Here is a 19,645-nt window from a genome sequence, read left to right on the forward strand (position 1 = left end):
TTAGGCAAGAACTTAAATACCTAAATGAAATGTTTATTTAAGTTTACTCACTTAAATTTATTTACATACAATGAATTTCAGAAGACTGTTAACCAAAATAAATCTCATCAGGGTAAAGACCTTAAACTACAGAGAGGCTGATATAACTGCAGACACTTTAAAAGGTAACAAGAGTTTAAACAGTTTTTCTTTGCGGTACACAAACAAAAAGGGGTGTTAATATACAGAAGTAGACTTCTCTGAAAATTATTGAAGTGTTCAAAATTACTTTAACAATTTACAAGGAAAATGTTGTTTCCTTATAGTCTTAAAAACACATTAATACAATATAAACAATTAAGGCTTTTAAAATGCAAAACATTCAGTAGTTGACCTCGTGGATGCCATTACAGTGTTGGGTAAGGGGGTAACACAATGGAAAGGATTTCACTCCCGTAATTGGTACAGGCGATACCGCATGACTCAAGTTAATCATGTCATGCACTTCTAAAATACAACTTCTAAAAATTTAACTTCTCCCCTCTCTTGGTAGATCCACAGTAGCTTGTGTTAGCTCTTATTTTTACATTTCCTTTTAAAAGCAGGTAGCAAGATCAAGATAACCCATTAGGTGCTAACAGGCTCACAACCACACTCTGCTGTAACGCAGCAACTGCACAGCTCTGACAGGTCTGCGCACGGCATCCTGAAGACATTACTAACGTGCAAGTCTTTTGAAACCTTCCTAAGATACGTAGGGATGGGGTTTTTATTATTATTTAGAATTTCATTGTCAAAACAATTAACGTGGTAACAAATACTTAACAATGGAGAACTAGGGGCAACTTCTTCAGGATTTATTTTTGCATGCTTCATCTGTAGTTTCTTTTAATAAGCTTACATAGGTATGTAAAAGGTGATTATCAAAAGCTGTACAAATAATAGCTGTGCATCTATTCACCAGATAAAAGGATAATCAAAAATTATTTATGAAAACTTTGATAAGAACATCTTTTACTAAAAGCTGTAATATGAAAGATAACCCAAAAGTCTGTCATTTAACATTAAAGCTCTGCCAGGTTATTGTGAAGGAAGTGATGCTGCATTGTTCACTCCCTTATAAAGCCAGTAACTGAAAGGTAGTTACATTCAGTGGCTGTGGAAGAACTAGTGCTGAGCAAGTAGCAACAGATGTAGGTTTTATTTCTCTGGGACAGCACAAGACACTTGACACTTTCTATTTAAGTACCACTATCACATCCTTTGAGGCGTGACCTGTAAACAGTGATTACACACTGCCAAAATATAGGGGAAAAAGCCAGTGACGGGTGCCATCATTTGTCAGACGGGATCTGCCAGGGGCCGGGGGGAGCGTTCCCAGCTTTCCTTTTGCAGGTACAGGCTGTGTCAAACCCAGCGTCCCGCTCGTTGGCTGAACCTCTGTGCTGTGACTGTGGCACCAGTCACACTCTTCAGCTTAATGTAAAGAGTTACCAATGGGTTCTCAAAAGTTATTTTTGCCTCCCAGCCTCAAAGAGAAAGCATGTTAGAAACCTAGAAATGCAAGCATACTGCTGGAAACCGAGTATACGAAATGCAAATGTGTAATTATTTCAACTATTCATGATAAAAAAAAATGCAAATGCTGAACTGTAAGTAGTTAAAAAATTCACAAGCAGGTTCATTGGTTCACTGTATCTGCAGTGGTCTCAAAGACAAGCAGCTACTATACTGTTCCAAGCAAAAGAAGGATTTTATTTCCACAGCAACATTTTCCTATAGTAAATACGACTCTATTGTAAAGTCTACCAGGGCTGCAACTGGCCAAATCCCCACACTGTTACTCATCTCACACAGGACCTGGTTTTGAACTGTCAGGCTGAAGGATTTCACTAAAACGCAATTGTAAACAAAACCAGTAATTAATACAAACCAGCTTCTTTTGGCTCTGGTTAAACTGCAATAACAAAAGCCCTAAAATTAAGAGACCAGTTGATGCCCTGACACCAAAATACTGCAGAGAAAAAATGAAGTTCCATTGAAAATAGGCACAAAATGCTTAACAGGTCACATGCTGAAAAGCTAGCAAAATCACAGTTAAATTCAAAACTGAGCTTTTTTTTTTTTTTTTTCCTAAAAATGCACAGAATAATCAAACAGTAGCTTTCCTCTTAAAAAAATATATGGTAGAAACAGCATAGATGGAACTTTCCTATTTGGTCTGAGATTTTTCAGAAGCCTAGTACTGGTCACCAGCTTCCTCTGCACCTCTGGAAGCTCCCACCGCAGTGGGAAGTACAGGCAGTTGCTTCTCCCAGCTCTCTGCTTGCAGAGCTAACGTGTTGGTAATTAACTATGAAAAATGTTAAGTAAATTATGAAATTGGCTTGTGTAAGTCTACAATGAAACACCATGTGCCTTCTGGCTGTATCCAGTAACGTGAACTGGACTGAGTAGATACTTAATAAAAGAAGATTTAGGACAAGTGCTAAGTGTTGCAATGCTGCTCCCAAAGTTTCAAAGGATGCCAAGAGGCATCCAGCCACCACGAATGACTGTGACTGAGGCAGTCCAGAACTGTTCACTATTGCAGTTCACAAGGCAAGATAGTAAAAAGCCAAAACATTGCGTTCTTTTGTTTAGAAATAATTCTTTTCCTAATATTTGTTAAATCCTGGTGAAGTTTGTACAGCGTAGGTTTGCTACTGATGAAGCAGTCTGACGATAGTTCTAAAAGGTGACTGCAACATATATAGCAAAATACACTGTTATCTTACAAAATCAAATCTTAAGGTGTTTGGGGTTTTTTTTTAAATAATATTATGTTCCTTATAGACATACTACAAGACAAGTAAAACATTGTGTCAAATCATTAGAGTTCTTCAGAAACTTTTCTGCAGTCTTTAATTTCCTAAGACTGGGAAAGATGGTATTACAAAGAATGTTTCAAGGTAGTCTCAAAGTCTGTTAGGAAAGCATTAATCTAATTTTCTGTATTTCTTTCACAACAGCATGTACACTTACAGCATGGGCAGGAATAATCAGGATAGTTTTATTATAGCTGGCACAGATAATAAATCATAGTATGTTGTCATTAATGACAACAGGTATTTGGAATTCATACCTGACATGGAGAAGTCCATCTCACCACGTCCCCAGCATGACACTAGCTACAGATGGCACGGTGACACCTGGGCAAACTGCTCTGTCAGGAAGGGAAGGGGACACCAGCTGGGAGCACCTTTCCCCAGTAGCTGCTCTCACAGCTCATCTTCAAACTCCTGCTCAGCCGGCGTTCAGAGAGTGCAACCTGAAACAGCGCTAACATTTTCTTACATCTGATTTTATAATTTCCATTAACTTTTATAATTTACCATTGCCAAATAGAACGTTTTGGTAATGGTAAAAAGCTTTATTTAGAGTTTTCCTTTAGTGGTTCTACGGCTCTTGTATTCAAGAGCACCAGAGTGGGTGAGTGCAAATCCTGGTCTGGTCAGTGTTATTTCTGAGCGCTCAGCAGCAGTCACTGCATCACAAGCACAAACAGGAGCTCATCAGCCTCACAGACTGGACAGCGTAAGCAAGACCTAAGAAAAACTATTTGATACAAATATTAATGACTAGATATGGTCTGTTCATATAAAGGGGAAAAACTGTCTGTTTTCATATTGTTATTTTGGAGTTCCCCAAAACAAGAGATGCCAAACCCAGCATGTACCCATTACTCAGACTGATTTAAGTTTACTGACACAGTGGTTTCTTCTAATTGCAATTTTGACCCTTTCCTTGCATGTGCCAGTGAACCAGCACAAAAGTCAACAGAAGCTTATTCTGAAACACATTTAGAAGAAATCTAAAAATGCTAAACTACATCAGGTGAAATTTTCAAGACTGCTTAGCATTATCTTAACTTTAAAACGTTATAGCTGAAGATTTAACTCAAAAAGCTATGCAAGTTTTACTAATTGCTTCGACAAGAAAAGAGAACATGAAGTTCAAGTTGAAGCAGACTCAGTATCACATCACTCCATCCAGCTCTGATGGAGAACTGAGTTTGTATGAGCTGAAGGCATCTTCTCCTGAGACACTGATAGATCCCGTCTCGTATTTCTGAGCTTCACAACAAGTATCACTTAGGCTGGATGGGACCTAAACTGAAAGTGGGTCAGCACTAGAAGACAGTTCTGGAGAGATTAATTAAAGAAATATAAAACTTCCATGAGTTTGTGTCCCTGTCCAGTCCCAAAATCTGTATATATACATTTGGCATAATGTTTGACTGTATCGAACAATCATGTTTCACTCACTTTTGGCCCCAGCAAGACTGTTTGCCACACCACCACCACCGCCTTCCTTCAATGCAGGACTTGACCAGTGAAGGAAAGCAGCTGCAGTGCCTTATTTCATGTTTTAGCAGCAGACTACATTTAGAGAAACAGATGCCTTTATTTTCATCATATTGTTACAATAAATTATTTTGCAAGCATACTGTTTATACTAAGCCAGCAAACCTTTCAGTTGATTTGATTACTGAAACTTTTCTAAGTTGTTCCCTGTGGGTTTCCCAAACCTAGCTTTTTTTTTTTTTTTTAAATTTTCTATGCTGTCAAAGAGAGGTAAACATTGGATCTTGACTTCTAAAGATAATGAACTAAAGTTCTTAACCTGAAAGCCCAAGGAATTGCTCAGTTCAACATGTGAGCACCAGTGATCCTACAAACCAGAAGAGGAACTGTAAGGGCAGTAAAGAACCTTTAGGTTTCAGCAAGTTTTCTAGAGCTGCCTCTCCAGGTCAGGAGAGCTCACAGTGATAGAGCTGACTTAATCGCCAAAATAGAACAGTAGAGAACTGACATTTAATAAAAATATTTTCAGTTATTAGAGGGGCAGAACAGCCAGTCTTGACCTAGAAGCATTATGAGTGAGGAACAGCCTGTGCAGGGACAGACACTGCCAACCCCCATGACATAATTCATTACCTGGGTGAGAAGATCTGGCCACTGCATGCTGTGCTACAGCTATTTGTGTCTAAAATAACAGCAAAATTAAGGACAAATCTCCTATACAATCTCAAAAGGTAGTACACGGACCTCTAAGTTCCAGCCTGTCTCTCCTCCTCAGCATTCCTCTACAGCACTTCTTCCTCATCGCAGCAGATGACAGTTAGAGCTTAAATTTATGTTGCTTTTCCACTGGACAACCGTAAGAACAAGCTGTGAAGCAGCAGGAGCTGTATGGAAACACTATGGAAATAAACATCAAATAGATTTCTGTGTAAATGCTTTCGTGTGAGAGCACGTCATTGATCTCCCCAGGTTCTCTCACTCAGAACACGGCTGCCGAGAGGCTATTGCCAGGGGTGCTTAGAGAGGAACTGCACTGACTCACGAGGTAACACGCCTATGGTTAAGTTCTCACACAAATGTGACATGTGCTGTCGTTGGACTATAGGAACATTTCTCACTGTCACATTTTTCTGGTCACCAAGGTCTTGCTATCATAGCATAGATGGAAAAATGGGAGCGTGATATTGCAACCAAACTAAGGCTTGTCAGGTTTGCTTTTCTCTAATACGCTTTCTAATGAGGATACTGCATTAATTAACTTGCATTTCCCGGGTCAGCTGCTGTTTAAGGTTACAGCCTTAAAGTCTACTTTTACATAAAATAAATACAGCTCTTAATTATGTTGTATTTAAGGATGTACTTTGTATAAACTTCAGCAATTGGCTATGATAAGCATCCTAATGGTAAGAAAGCCGATCTAAGCAATGAGCTGGCTTTGGGTTATAGAGCTACTAGAGCAGGAAAGAAAGGTTCGCTTCAAAGTACACCAGCTTCACTTTTTACTCAAGTATTTCCTGCTGAATACACCAGAAGATTCAATTTGAAGAACTCAAATTACCTTTTATTACATACTGGAAAATTTTTTCATGAACTTGTGTACACAAGTTTGAAGAAACATTTGACAATAACGTGAAATACCAAAAAGGAGTGTGGAGATTGACTGGCAATCCAAGGCAAGTGTACACAGCAGAGCATACGCTTCACTTTCAGCTCGTGTGCCTGTGATCCACAAGAAGAGCTCTGTGAAGACAATCTGAACACACGCTTTATTAGATTAACTAGATGGCTAGCTACAAAATATATTTTTTTGCATTGTGTTTAAGTGAATTTTCAGGAATGCTGATTTCATCCTCTGGTGTTAGAATCTTCCTTTGGATCTGCTTCGTTGAGTCACAGATTCCATATAAACATCACAAGAAAAGTGGTATATTTGAGCATTTAAAAAGTGCCTTTTAGAAAAACATTTATCACTATGGCAGTGCTCAATTTTTGGCTAATTTTAAGAATACTTGTATTTAGCATTTTTTATTTCACAACTACAATGCAACGACGACAACAAAAATATCTATGATTCTGTTTTCTGCGCTAGCTTTTATCTAGTGGAAAACAAGTTCTACTCTACTTTTCTGGACAGTTTCATATATATTATGTAGTTATTTGGAGCATGTGCATGCTAAGTTGTATAAACAGATTTAAAGTATAAATCTGTACCCTTTTGCCAGAACGAGCTTCAAAAAGTGCATATGAATAGTCAGAAGTAGACATCGTCTTTCTGGTACTCCATGAGTGCTTTGTAATATTGTTTTCCAAGCTGACTGTTACAGATAAAAGCAATTCTGTTCAGTTTTTTTGATCATCAAATACTGTCATAGATACCAACTGTGACAGTTGCTTTTGGAATGGTTAGTCACAGGAGGGTATAGATTAAGCTTCCAGATGTATTTCATTTTGGATATTAACAAGCTCATCTGCTTGTAACTTTTGCCACTAACAAACAAGCTCAACTCATGCAGAACAATGCCCTAAATTTCAGGAATTCTTTACCTTTTTTCCAAAGCTTCAAGACCTGTAAAGAAAAAAGGATATTAACAGAAAACTGTTTGCATAGCATGCCTCTTATCTCAAATAACCTGAAACTCTTTACTCCTTTATTAAAAGAAAAACTGAATTATCTGGGAGTTCAGACTTTATGATGAGCATTGACATTTAACTCTTCTTCCTTTGTGACCAAATGACAATTTTACTGTAACTACAGTATACCAGGTTTCAGGCACATCTGTCTGAAACTGGAAAAGTTACATGAATTCTTCTAATATGAGCAAGTATCTTAGGCAAATACTCAATAGCCACAATGCCTATTCCAGCTAAATTTGTTCAAAAAGGAATTTAAAGTGGCAATACTGTCACTGAAAATAATAAGATAACAAACACTTAACTCGACATATTTATTTTTCAAGGTCAATAAATAAATGTAAATACACAAATTTGGAAAAATCTTAGTAACAGAATGTTTTTAAACAACATTCTGGCTTAAAGTCTTTGTTATTGACACTATTGGAATATTTTCTGATCTGCTTAAAGTAGATAAGTCATGTTGGTGATCCTCCATCACATTAATTTGTTTGAAGAAGTTAGGCTGCTGCAAAGGAAAAAAGACGTCAACCTTTGCTTTGACATAGAAAATTATCTGAACTGCATACATTAAGTATTAAAATTACTTTTCTGGGCATGACTTTTCTAGAGAATAGAGAAATTTTTAAATTTACAGTTTGAGTATCAGACACCTCCTACTGGTCATTACTTCATTATTATAAAAGGGAAATTGTAACAAAAGTGGAAAAAATCAAACAAACAAGAAAAAGGCATGGAAGAAAAAAGTTATACAAACTGGCCTTTTAGTTTATAAGACATTCTTCCTTTATCTGTCTAATTTTCATTCTAGGTTTGTAACATACTTATGTGATGACTGCTTCCCATCACTGCAGCAAGACTGCTTGAAATAACTGTAAAGCAGCTTTTTACCAGTGACTTTGTGTTTAGACACCCTCTCTCTTACAGGCATTCTCCAAACCCCTGAAACCAGGAATGTCATATTCCACCTGGCTGCCTTATCTTTCCCAGATTATCGCATTCTAATGCACTTACCCAGGCTTAGAGCATGAATACAGAACTTGTCCAGGAGAAGCAGCCTTTTTCAAAAGTATCTATAAATTGCTAAATAGAAATTTTTTATCAAAAAGGTTCAGCAAGAAGGTATTTGTTATTCACTTAATGGAAGTGGAGGAAGATTTGTGGTTCCCTCAAAATTCAGCAAGTGTTCTTTTTCTGTATTCTATAAATACTACAAGACGCAACATGTTTATTTGGTTCCCATAAATTAGAAAAATGTGGTTTCCAAAAATTCTAAATTAGTGATTTAAAAAACAAAATATTACACCTGACCACCTTTCCAAACAATCTTAGAGAGCAGCCTAGCTTCTCTCCCACCCTTCAGAAGTGTGCTTTTTAAGGATACATCATTTATAAAACAAACAAAAAAAAGTGTTTTAACTACAGTACACCTGCTTAAATATACAAGTGGACATGTTAACGTCATGTTAAAGTTCAAGGTACTTCTGGAAAAAAGGCAGATAGTTAGTTATTTTAACTCTGCATTCTTACATAGAATAATGATTATTATAGACCTTAGTTTCCTCTCATCATTCAACTATCACATGGAGAGGTCAATAAATAAGAACTTATCTGGTCCAGTTTACCTACAAGAGAAAAAATACTAAAAGAAAAGGAAGTTACCTATAAAATTACTTGTTTAACCCTGATAACATCTGAGTTGCCATACCCAGTTTGTAATTGCAAGAAAAGCAAACAATATTTGTCTTGCTTATTAATAAATGCCCCATTTTCTATGACAATTTTTTGTATGATGCCTATCAAGTCATGTATTCTTGGGGCAAGAAAGCTGGCCAGGAGGTGCAATGATAGCAGTAACACAGTATAAATCTGGGTTCAGAAAACCAAACATACCAGATCCAGAAGCAAAGAAATCTGGACACATTGAGGAGGCAGTGCCCAGCTGTTATTCGGGCTCTTGTGTCATGAAGACTATACCCAGGCTAAGATATAGTTTCATACCATGTAAGTAACACAGAATTCTGTTGTGCTAGTGTACAGACTTCAGCAAAAAGTCTTACACAAAACAAATTACCTCCTTTGTTTAGAGTAGAAGATAAAATAGCTTAATAGCTGATGTAATGAGTAATGGATGTCACTATGACACAAAACTTGCCATGATTTGTGTGTTCAGCTACAAGGTGCAATATTATGACTAACTCAAAGCACAGCCGCATCCAACTGTGGTTTGGAAATCCATCTTGAGCAGCACGCACTAGGACTTTGAAGAAAGTCTGTATGATTGTAACAAAGTCACCCATCCTCTCTGGAAACGTGAACAAAATCCATGGGGTAATCAGGCACAGGCGGCATGTAACGGGTTTGTCTTCCTTTTTATTCCTTGTTTTTGCTTCTGAGGACATGCACTTGGCTCCGGACTAAATCCATTTTCTATTACAAGAGAACACAGCTGTTCTTCTCTTTTTCTCTCTCTTTCTCTCGAGGCTCTTTACGTTTGCGTTCATTACTCCCAGATTGTCTTCCACTTGCTGGAGAAGCAGCACCTTGCACCTGCTATGTAAAAAAAAGTTTGAATAAGCCAAACATTACTGTAGATGCAGTCTGAAGTATCACTATGTTCAAGTTCACAAACAAAAATTTAACTACTATGCAAACAGCAGAATTCAGGTTGGGTCTTTTTGCAAAAATACTCTGGAACTGCCACAAAGCTACTTATTTCTAAAAAACTTAGTCAGCTGAAAATATATGTCAAGTCCTGTGTGTTCCTTCTGTTGTGTCCACATACTCAGATCAGTTGTTTCAATAATAAAATTTGACTTCAAGCATTTTCTGGCACTTCTGTATTACTGTACTGGAATTCACTCCTACTTTCAAGAACATAATCCGCATTTCAGAAGTTGCGGAGTGAAGGTGTTGGTTTTGACAGCAAAATATGACAAAGCAGCAGCTTTTTGTGACTATAAACTAGTGAAGAACTTGGCAAGGGGGTTAGTATACAAAGGCAACACAAGTTTTATTAATCCATCACCTATTCCAGCTATTATCCATTCATAGCTGCAAATGAGTGTGCTGTTAAGACCTGTTAAGCAGGTTCTTCAGTTCTGCCTTTCTGCAGCCAACAGTAGCTCTGTGTTGGAAATAGCTACTGGTAATTCTATTAAAGCAGTAAGCAGTGGAAATGGCACTACTTTTAGTTGTCAGAATTCTTATTTCATACTTAATAAGCACATCAGTTAATGGTTCTGAATTGCTTCAGGCCAAAGATTCAGCCTTCATACAGATTATTTTTTACATTTGTAAATAAAATGAGTTTTAAGAGCCTGCAGCAGTTAAAAACCCCCTGAATCCAGAACACTAACTTAAATATTGCCTCTTGCACACAAAATTCAGTTATATGGCACTTTTTATATCTATGGGCATGAATCAGATTTTTCAAACATTTTGAGTGCAACTGCTTATGGGGATGGGACAGATCCGTGTACTGGGAGAAGCTGTTAATTTCTGAATTTGAAACAGGACTGAATAGATTTACATGATATCATAGACTGAAATGCCTAAAAATTTAAAGCAATAAGCTTCTGCAAGACATAACTTCAACTACTATCAAAAAGCTCTTACTTGAATGCCATTTTTCAAATAGCCTAAAATACTAGCTAATACAATCTTTCTAGCCTTATATATTAACTCATCCCATCATTCCAACTTAAACAGTATGAATGAAACCCTAATTTAGAATGTTAGGCCTGCTTTAAAGTATTTAAGTGGCAACAACTGTGATACCTGCACACATACTCCAATAGCATATTTCTTAAGATTCCTATATTCAACTTCTCACTTGCTGCACAGAATGTAAATACCGGTTTATTTATAAACGTAGATGTGTCTATGTAACTATTAAGTTAATCCTCTCTCAAGGATTCTGTAATTCTCTCCAATATTCTGTAAAATGCTTTCTTACCTGGACCTGGGCAGCTGCTTGTTCTTGCTCCTGATAGTACTGAGAAGCTCTCCTGTCCTCCTCTTCCTGGAGCTTCTTTGCCAGCTCTAGATCACTGATTCCTTCTGGGATCTGCTCCCAGTTGATCTCTTGATTCTGCTGCTCTTGTTGTAGAGACAATGCCATCAGATAATCCTAAACAGGAAACTTGTTTATTAATGCTCTTTGACACAGAGCAGAGCCAAGTCATATCAAGTGATTTTTTTCAGCACTCAAATACAGTTGCCTCATGGAAAACAGGAGTTTGTTTCTGAACCTGTTCATAACCTGAACTGCAGAAAGGCTGAAAACAGCTACTTTGCATTTCTCTTATCACAGTGCCTAGTCACAGCATACAAACCACAAAAGCTAATTACAACCCTAAAAGCAATTTTTTTTTTTTAAATTCCATTGTCTGTGTCTTCCTGCTGTGCAGGTAGTGTCAGCTCACACTGGTTCTAGGTAGCAGTAAAGATTTTGAAGCTGTCTCTTTGTAATTTGGTAGTTCTAGTTAACACTCTGATTCTACTTGACAGAGTATCTGTCCTTGCTCTACTGTACAGTGTTCAGAGTACATCAGAAAGGAACACTTAACTCCTAAACATGTGAGAAAATAATCTAAAGGTAGTTTTGGATATATCTAACCAGACAGCAACTCAAGATATTACTAGTCCCTTTATCTCTGCCAGATTCTTTATTCCACAAGAGGTAGAGTACTTGAATTTATTAGAAAGCATCTACGTACTCATTTTTCCCCTCAGTATTTAAAAAACATTAATGGTTATTATTAAAAAGATAAACTTATTTCGCTTGTTCAAAATGTTAGACGTCCAAGAATTTTTCTTATAGTTCCATACATACATAGAACAGTTTGGGTTGGAAGGGACCTTTAAAGGTCATCTAGTCCAAACCCCCTGCAATGAGCAGGGACACATACATCTGTCTATATACAACTAAAAATAAGTACCAATTGTTATATATAGTCACAAGCAAACTTGTGACAACAAAAGTCACAAGAAAAATACAACAGAAAAGCAGAAATCCAATACTTGATCTATTTGATCCTGCTGCCCTCTGTAGACAGTTTCGGGGTCTGATGGAGGCCGTAGGTGGAATTCAGAATCACAGAAGTTTCCATCGCCATCCACATTGTGTAAGCTTTCCCAGACAACTTTCTCTTCTGTAAGAAAGCCCTGGTCTGTCACTAGCAGGTAAAGCTGACCCTATGCAGAAGAATAAAGAAAATCTGTAAAACTAAAAAAATGGTTTTTACAATCTTATATAATTAGCAGAAATGATCAGCTAACACAACTGTCGCATTCCGGTAAACATTCATTTAGATTTTTTAGCAAGTTTACAATTTAAATGAATCAGTATACAGCATTAACATGTCAGATACTAGTATTGATTGCTAAATTAACAGCCACATTTCATTTCTGTTTTACATCTTGTAATTTTTCATGATTAATGACAATTCATATTGTCTAACCATTGATATAAAACATGAGTATAAACCTTGATAACTCCTTGGAAACACACCTAAGAAGTATACCCGAAGACTGGCAAAATAAATTTTAAATCCCAGGACAAATGACATTAAGTTGCAAAGGCAAGATCTGGAGACAAAGGTGATCTTTCCAAATAATCCAAGAGGCATTACTTCGAAGTGACCACATCTCAGACTTCATGTTTTATAATGGGTTTTGAAAGCATCTGAGGTTTAATTCATTTTTAAAAAACAAACAAACAAAAAAAACCCACCACCACCAAACCACCACACACTAAATTTAAGATTCTTGCTATCACTTGTCACCAATGACTGATTTGGTTGGATCTTAGCCATTCTACAAGGCCAAATTTCTCAATTTCAAACTCTGAAATTATAAAATGGGCTGGTCTGGGAGTGAAAGGAACAATCCTAACAAGTACAGAAGCCAAGGTACAGAAAAGATGAAAAGCAAACTTAAGTTGAAGAAATGGTAGAGGAGCTGAAATCAAAGGGAAATGACAAAAGCAGGCCTCACGTAGAAGGAGATGGTGCTGCATGATTGAGGGGCAGCAAAGCAGCACAGAAATCCCTGTTTAAATTTCAAGTTAAATTAGATTTTAATCTTTCCCTACCCTTTTAAAATTATACTCCAAAGCAGGAATGTTATTACTGACCATACAGCAGATTAAAACTGAAGCTTCCATTAGTATTACTGAACATACCAGATCAAGATATTCAATACAAAACTTGTCGCAGTGTTCTAGCTGTAAAAGTCAAAGCAGTTTATTGGGACATCCACAAAAAATTGCTATCTGTATTACAGCAGCACACAAAGGGTTCTCAAAGATCACTGTGCTAAAGATGTACCAAAACACAAGAGGCAGCTCCTATTGTAACAATTTCATAGGCTGAACAGGCAGAAAATGAAAATATCACCCCTATTCAACAAATACCAAAGCAGCTTACTGATTTCTCTCCAGTCATTAAAAGACTGTCTATAAGAGATGCTGAAATTAAAATCAGATCTCTTCAATCCTACTAAGTTTATCGCCATCCCTTTCACAGCTGGTAGGTCATTCAACCTAAAATTCTTATTTGAAGATTCACATGCAGCAATTGCTCTACTATTACCTAATACCACAATATGCTCTTGTACAAAATGCCAAACAGAACAGATAAAAAATCCCACAAAGGACACTACTATATGTTTGAGCTTTGGAATGGCAGTTACCCCAGCACAAGTGGGCTTACAGACATAAATACAATTGCCAGCAACAAATCTGATCACATAATATTATTTAAGGAATCATCTTTCCCTGAGAAACCTGCCTAAAAACTGAATGCTATTTCTGATTCTTATCAACCACCCAAAGAAAAGGAAATTATTTCACATTTTCAACTTGCACAGAAAACCTATTTCACAGCATCTTATCTATAAGAAGTCTGTAAAAAAAATAAAAAATTAAATCACAATCTTTAAGTGTATTTGAACCTTCTAAGTTTTACTTTGATTCAAACTAAACCTAAAAAGAAAAAAGCAGGGGCCAAGTTTTCCTCTAACATGCCATACATTTTGAGTTACTTTTTAAACAGCTCATCAACTGTATAGCTTAATAATACTGAAATAGGGAAATGTTAACTCTTTCATAATCTCTCAACTATTGTAAACTGAATTTTTCACACATAAATATAGGATTAGAATCTACTGTCAAAGATATTTTGACCTAACACTTGTTTGAAACGGAGAACTGTTTCAATCTTAAATAAAATTCTTATTCTTACTTTCTGTTTTTAAGACTTCCTCAGCTGAACTATACTTGAACACTGATTTTAAAAATGTCATCTTAAATTAAAAAAAACACCACTTTTTAATGCAGCTCCCTGAGGAAAGGCAATAAACTGCATTACATACCACCATATTACCTAAACAATACCATTCCAATACCAATTGCATAGTTTAAAACCACACTGCTTCACTTTAGCAAAATCTAGCAATCCAACACACACAGGCTTCCAAGTACTTGTAAAGAGACAAAGTTCCTTTTCCCTTTATTGTAATGAAAGAATAGGAAAACACAGATCAGAAATGGAAAGTCATCTCTCCATTCCTTTTTTTTTTATTCAAATGCTCTGATCCCTACTTCATATTTGTATTATCTAATGGAATTTCTCAAAAAAAATAGATTCCAGGGGACCCTCATAATATTGCTAATACTCATGTAACTTTTGGTAAAAATTGGACAACTTCCAGTTTCATATACAAAATAAGAGGAGTCAGCTCTTTTTGTATTAGGTGTAATGTAGCTACCCAGCTGCACAGACACCAGTCTTCCTAGAACACCACCGGTTTGGTTCCTAGAACATCAACAGTTTTGCTGCTTCTTCTTGCAACAAGCAAATAGAGGCCGTATCCACAAACTGGTTTTGTAGGCTGTTTTCATGCCATGCATGTGCTCCTCCCAGTCCCAACTGCTCAGAGGCCAGCTTTTCTGCACACCCAAATTCCACCGAGGGCATTTCTGTGATATGAGAAAATCTTTTTTATCATACAACCTTTGCACTGCCTCTAAATTTGAGCTGCACTAAGTAACGATGTGCCTGGTTCCAGGAGCCTGCCATCATTCCCCAGCACTTACCAGGATGACAAGATGAGTGCAGCTGCTCAGACAGAGTGATACACAACCACTATAACACTGGGATTGTGACTTGATGTGCCCAGCAGTTTTACACCACAATTGCAGCCTACCAGGGTTTCTGCACCTCAACTCCACTCAGTGCAACACACAAGGAGGAAAAGAGAAAGAGGACTCACAGTGACAGAATCAGTAAGAATTACTAAGTGTAGAAACATCTATTTACACTGAAGTAAAAATTTAGGAAGGAGGCTTTTAAAAAGGTAAAAAACAGAATGTGTTTTTCACTTAATAGATCATGGTCCTGATTATGCATTCGCTTTCTAATCAGGGTTAAAGCTAAAACAGGATGATCAGCTCACTAAGGTCATGCAATTAAGCTAACAAATCTACATAAACATGGTTTTCAAGTACACCTTGTCTGGAGCAAATGTCATACATTACAAAACAAATGTGTTTCTACCTTCATAAAATTTTAACTGGCTTTTTCTGAAGTATAACCAGCTTATCTTTATTTTTAAATGTGAGGGGATTTTAATAAATACAGCGTTTCATGGATTAACGCTGCCCCACGAAATACTAGCATATACTACATAGCAAGAATATCTACTAATAACTGTTGTCAATAGGGAACAAAACAATATAAGAAAGTCTTGGGTGCCTAACTGTTAAGATAAATTATGCCTAAAGTAAAGTTTTAAGTAAGTATTTACCCTATGATTCAACATCCAGATATTGTAGACCAATGCCCAGATTTTATAGTTTCACATATAAAAAGCTTGAAATAAAGCTAAGGATAAAAGCAATATTATTCTCCTGAAGAATGATCTCAGTCTTCTGCTTTGCACAAAACCCCACCTCTCTGAAACGCAGAGATGTAGGCTGCAGGTGATGTTACTGGCTACAAGACCTCCCTTTCTGGGTTAATTTCATGACCAGATTAAGTAATTAAAATTAATGCTTTTGAACTGCTTGTTCTGATGCCAACTACCAAGTTTCCAGCAGTTTAGAAAACTGAAAAGGAAAACCAAACATCTGTCCAATAGCTTCACACAGAAAAGACAAACATTTTAAGCCTTATCCTTTAAAGTCTACATTAATGTTCTCTTGGACTTCTGGATCAGACCCCTTGGTTTTTACACTGACATGAATAAGTACTATTAATTTGAGTTTAGTCTAATCTATCTGAATGTTTTAAGTTAGAAAAAAATTAAGATTTTTTTTTTTAAAAAGTGTACAACATTTGATTCAACAGAGTAATCCCCAGAATAAAAACTATACACTTACTAAGAAATGGAAAAATATTTAAACATGTTTTTTAAAAGTTACAGACATTGTCTCTACCAGGCCAAACTCAGATACCACCTTAAACACCCAAGGAAAAAGTGCAGTTATTGCTATGAAATACAATTTGTATTTGAATAAAATTCTATGCTGAGTTGTGAAACAGAAACCCAGCATTTATAAACTAGAAAACATAATTGCAACACTCATACAAAAATCCAGACAGGTCAGAAGCATCTTGTTACTTTTCAGTGAAGAAAACAGGTTGTATTACAGTCACGTCTGTGGGAAAAACATTCCAACTGAACTAACATAGTCTTACCAAACTGATCCCCTCTTTACAGTCCTGTTTTTCCTTGATCTAGGGAATTACCATTTGATGTATTTATTATCTGTGTAATGAAAAGCAAAGGCAAAAAAAAAAAAAAACAAACATCTTTAACTGCTGAAAATGATTACTGTATAATAACACGAGCCAAGACTACTAATATGCAATTAAAGGAACAGGCAGTAGAATAAGCGACTACTTGGGCAAACGGACAAATAATAGTAAAAGAGATTTAGAATTTGGTAACAGAACTGCCATTATTAACTAACACTCACCATACTTGTCGAATATATTACAGAATTGCCATATTTGCTTTTCTTTCATAAGTAGTAACGAAAGTTTTTAGTGTTACAAAATCCTTCTATAAACATGGTCTTAATATGCAAACTTTTCTCAAATCAGAAGCAACAACATATTATGCAAATTTCATTCAATTTGCAGAAGAATAGTAAAATATTAATTATTCAAGAGTATATTAAATAATATAAACTGAGCCAACAAACTATAATTGAACCGATGGTCTCTTCTGAAATGCAATCTGTGAGTCTTCACAATTACACTGATTCCAAGGCAGCAGCTTTAAAAAAAACACTGAAGTCTTTAGAGGAAGATTATTTCAAAACTTTTCACAGTAATTTCTGAAAAAACTCACTGCCAACATTCTTCTAATATTGTTACTTTACTCATCAACTTCAACAATTCTAAAGTGAATGCTCTATCTACTGAATGAGCCCTTTCCATTTAACTCTTATTCCCAGAATCAGGAATTTGGAAGATAAGTAAAAATGGCATGAGAGCTTCCTGCCTGAAGATTAACCTTTGAGAAGTGTCGATGTATTGACTTGAACTTGACTATTTCAAAACAGCAACAAATATTTTCAAATACAGTAAACTAAAAAAATGTTTCCCCCCTTTTGCTAAGTCAAATATATTTTTAAAAATAATATTTTAAAAAATGTTCTAATACAACTTCTCACCCTTTGTACATCTCAAAGCCCAAAGTATTGTCTTCATCCCCATAACTACTGCAGAAATGCCTTTTAAATATCTGCTAGCAGAGACTTAATAAGTTTTTGCCTACAGTATATAACCACACTGATAACTCCCTAATCTACACCGAGCATTCATAATGTTGCTGTATGTTCATAACTGTTCTATTTTTGGTCTTGCAAGAAACACTTTAGAGAAAAAAAGCTCACCACTTATTCTGTTGTTAATTTAGTAACAATTAAAAAATAATATTAAAAAAGCCATGTTTGTGAGGAATCACTGCAGTCCCCTTCCTTACAAATTCCTTTATTACCCATGGAAAAAAAAAAAGTAAAAAATCTTGGAGTCAATAGAGTCTTCACCTCTTCCATTTCTGCTCTAAAATGACCACAAGATTATCCTTTACTAAGGAACAACAGGTAAATATATATACAGAATCATAATGGCTGGAAGAGACCTTTAAGATCATCAAGTCCAGCCATTAACCTAGCACTGCCAAGTTACTTGTAAACTGTGCCCCTCAGTGTACTTTATAATATATTTAAAAAGAGAAAATATCTACTATCTCTAAAACAAGCTCACCAAATAGGATGGGGAAAGAACTCCAAACTTGTAAACTGTGCCCCTCAGTGTACTTTATAATATATTTAAAAAGAGAAAATATCTACTATCTCTAAAACAAGCTCACCAAATAGGATGGGGAAAGAACTCCAATACAACTTAAAAAATTAAGTATGTTCAACAAAGCACCACAAATATTAAAAATAGATCATAAAATTGTTATATGGCACAAATATAGAGCAGAATTAAGGCTATTTGGGTTTGTCTGTTTTAGTAGAAAAACCAGTATATTGAACTCTAAAATGTCTCTGATTTATGAATTTTGCTCTTTGATTTATTTCAGTACCATCAAGTATTTATTTTTCTTAAATTACTCATACCTGCTTCTCAATTCTAAAGCCAATTCTAAAATAATGTAAGAATTTGGAGCAGTTTCTGCATTTCCTTTGAAAAAGCTTAGTGATCTAGTGTGTTTTTTTTTTATTTCCTCCAGGAACTGGAGTTAAGATCAACCTATAACAACTTAAAAAATTAAGTATGTTCAACAAAGCACCACAAATATTAAAAATAGATCATAAAATTGTTATATGGCACAAATATAGAGCAGAATTAAGGCTATTTGGGTTTGTCTGTTTTAGTAGAAAAACCAGTATATTGAACTCTAAAATGTCTCTGATTTATGAATTTTGCTCTTTGATTTATTTCAGTACCATCAAGTATTTATTTTTCTTAAATTACTCATACCTGCTTCTCAATTCTAAAGCCAATTCTAAAATAATGTAAGAATTTGGAGCAGTTTCTGCATTTCCTTTGAAAAAGCTTAGTGATCTAGTGTGTTTTTTTTTTATTTCCTCCAGGAACTGGAGTTAAGATCAACCTATACTCTACTTTCTTTGAAATATAACATGGTGAAATTCAAGTCCTTTCACTAAAGTATCAGCCTCAAAAAATCCCACTGAACTTAAGAAATGTCCCCAGTGTACAAGTCACCATATCAGCTGTACATAAAAGCTTCCAAACAGAAGTTTAAGTATTGACTTCATTAGAATAACACTTAAGCAGCCTAATGTACCTAAGGGATTTACACTATTAATGATTGCTAATTATTATAAGAGTAAATGTTTCTAAAAATACACAAGTTTTATTATACACACGTAACTTATTATAATTCCTGTTTAACGTCAAAACTGTGTTGTTTATATTTTTCCATATATTGGTTTGGAGGGGGAGAGGGAAGGGCAATATTAGTAAAATACAAATTGCATAGTTCTTGCCCTCAAAGTTCTACACCTTCATTTTCTCTGGCATATGTTGTGTCTTCAGTTTTCCTAATTGATGGATTTTCTCCATAGTCCAGCTACTGCTGACTACCGCTCAAACTGCGAAGTAAAAGAAACCCCATTAAAAATCTGCAGAGCTAGCATTAAA

At 35.8% G+C, this 19,645-nt stretch overlaps 1 protein-coding gene across 1 annotated transcript in view; it reads right to left on the reverse strand.

The window, feature by feature from the left end:
* Positions 1-12: 12 nt before the first annotated feature.
* FAM63B (family with sequence similarity 63 member B) overlaps positions 13-19,645 on the reverse strand; it is a 38,543-nt gene continuing 18,910 nt past the window's right edge. Inside the window, exons 7-9 of the mRNA XM_014944425.1 lie at positions 11,982-12,155; positions 10,915-11,088; positions 13-9,509 (exon numbers count right to left, since the gene is read on the reverse strand). Of these exons, the coding sequence (XP_014799911.1) occupies positions 9,390-9,509; positions 10,915-11,088; positions 11,982-12,155 (468 nt within the window). The 3' untranslated portion in view covers positions 13-9,389. The remainder of the gene's footprint in view (positions 9,510-10,914; positions 11,089-11,981; positions 12,156-19,645) is intronic.

This window comes from Calidris pugnax, unplaced genomic scaffold (genome assembly GCF_001431845.1).
Source record: "Calidris pugnax isolate Ruff unplaced genomic scaffold, ASM143184v1 scaffold70, whole genome shotgun sequence".
In the NCBI taxonomy this organism is placed as follows: Eukaryota; Metazoa; Chordata; class Aves; order Charadriiformes; family Scolopacidae; genus Calidris; species Calidris pugnax.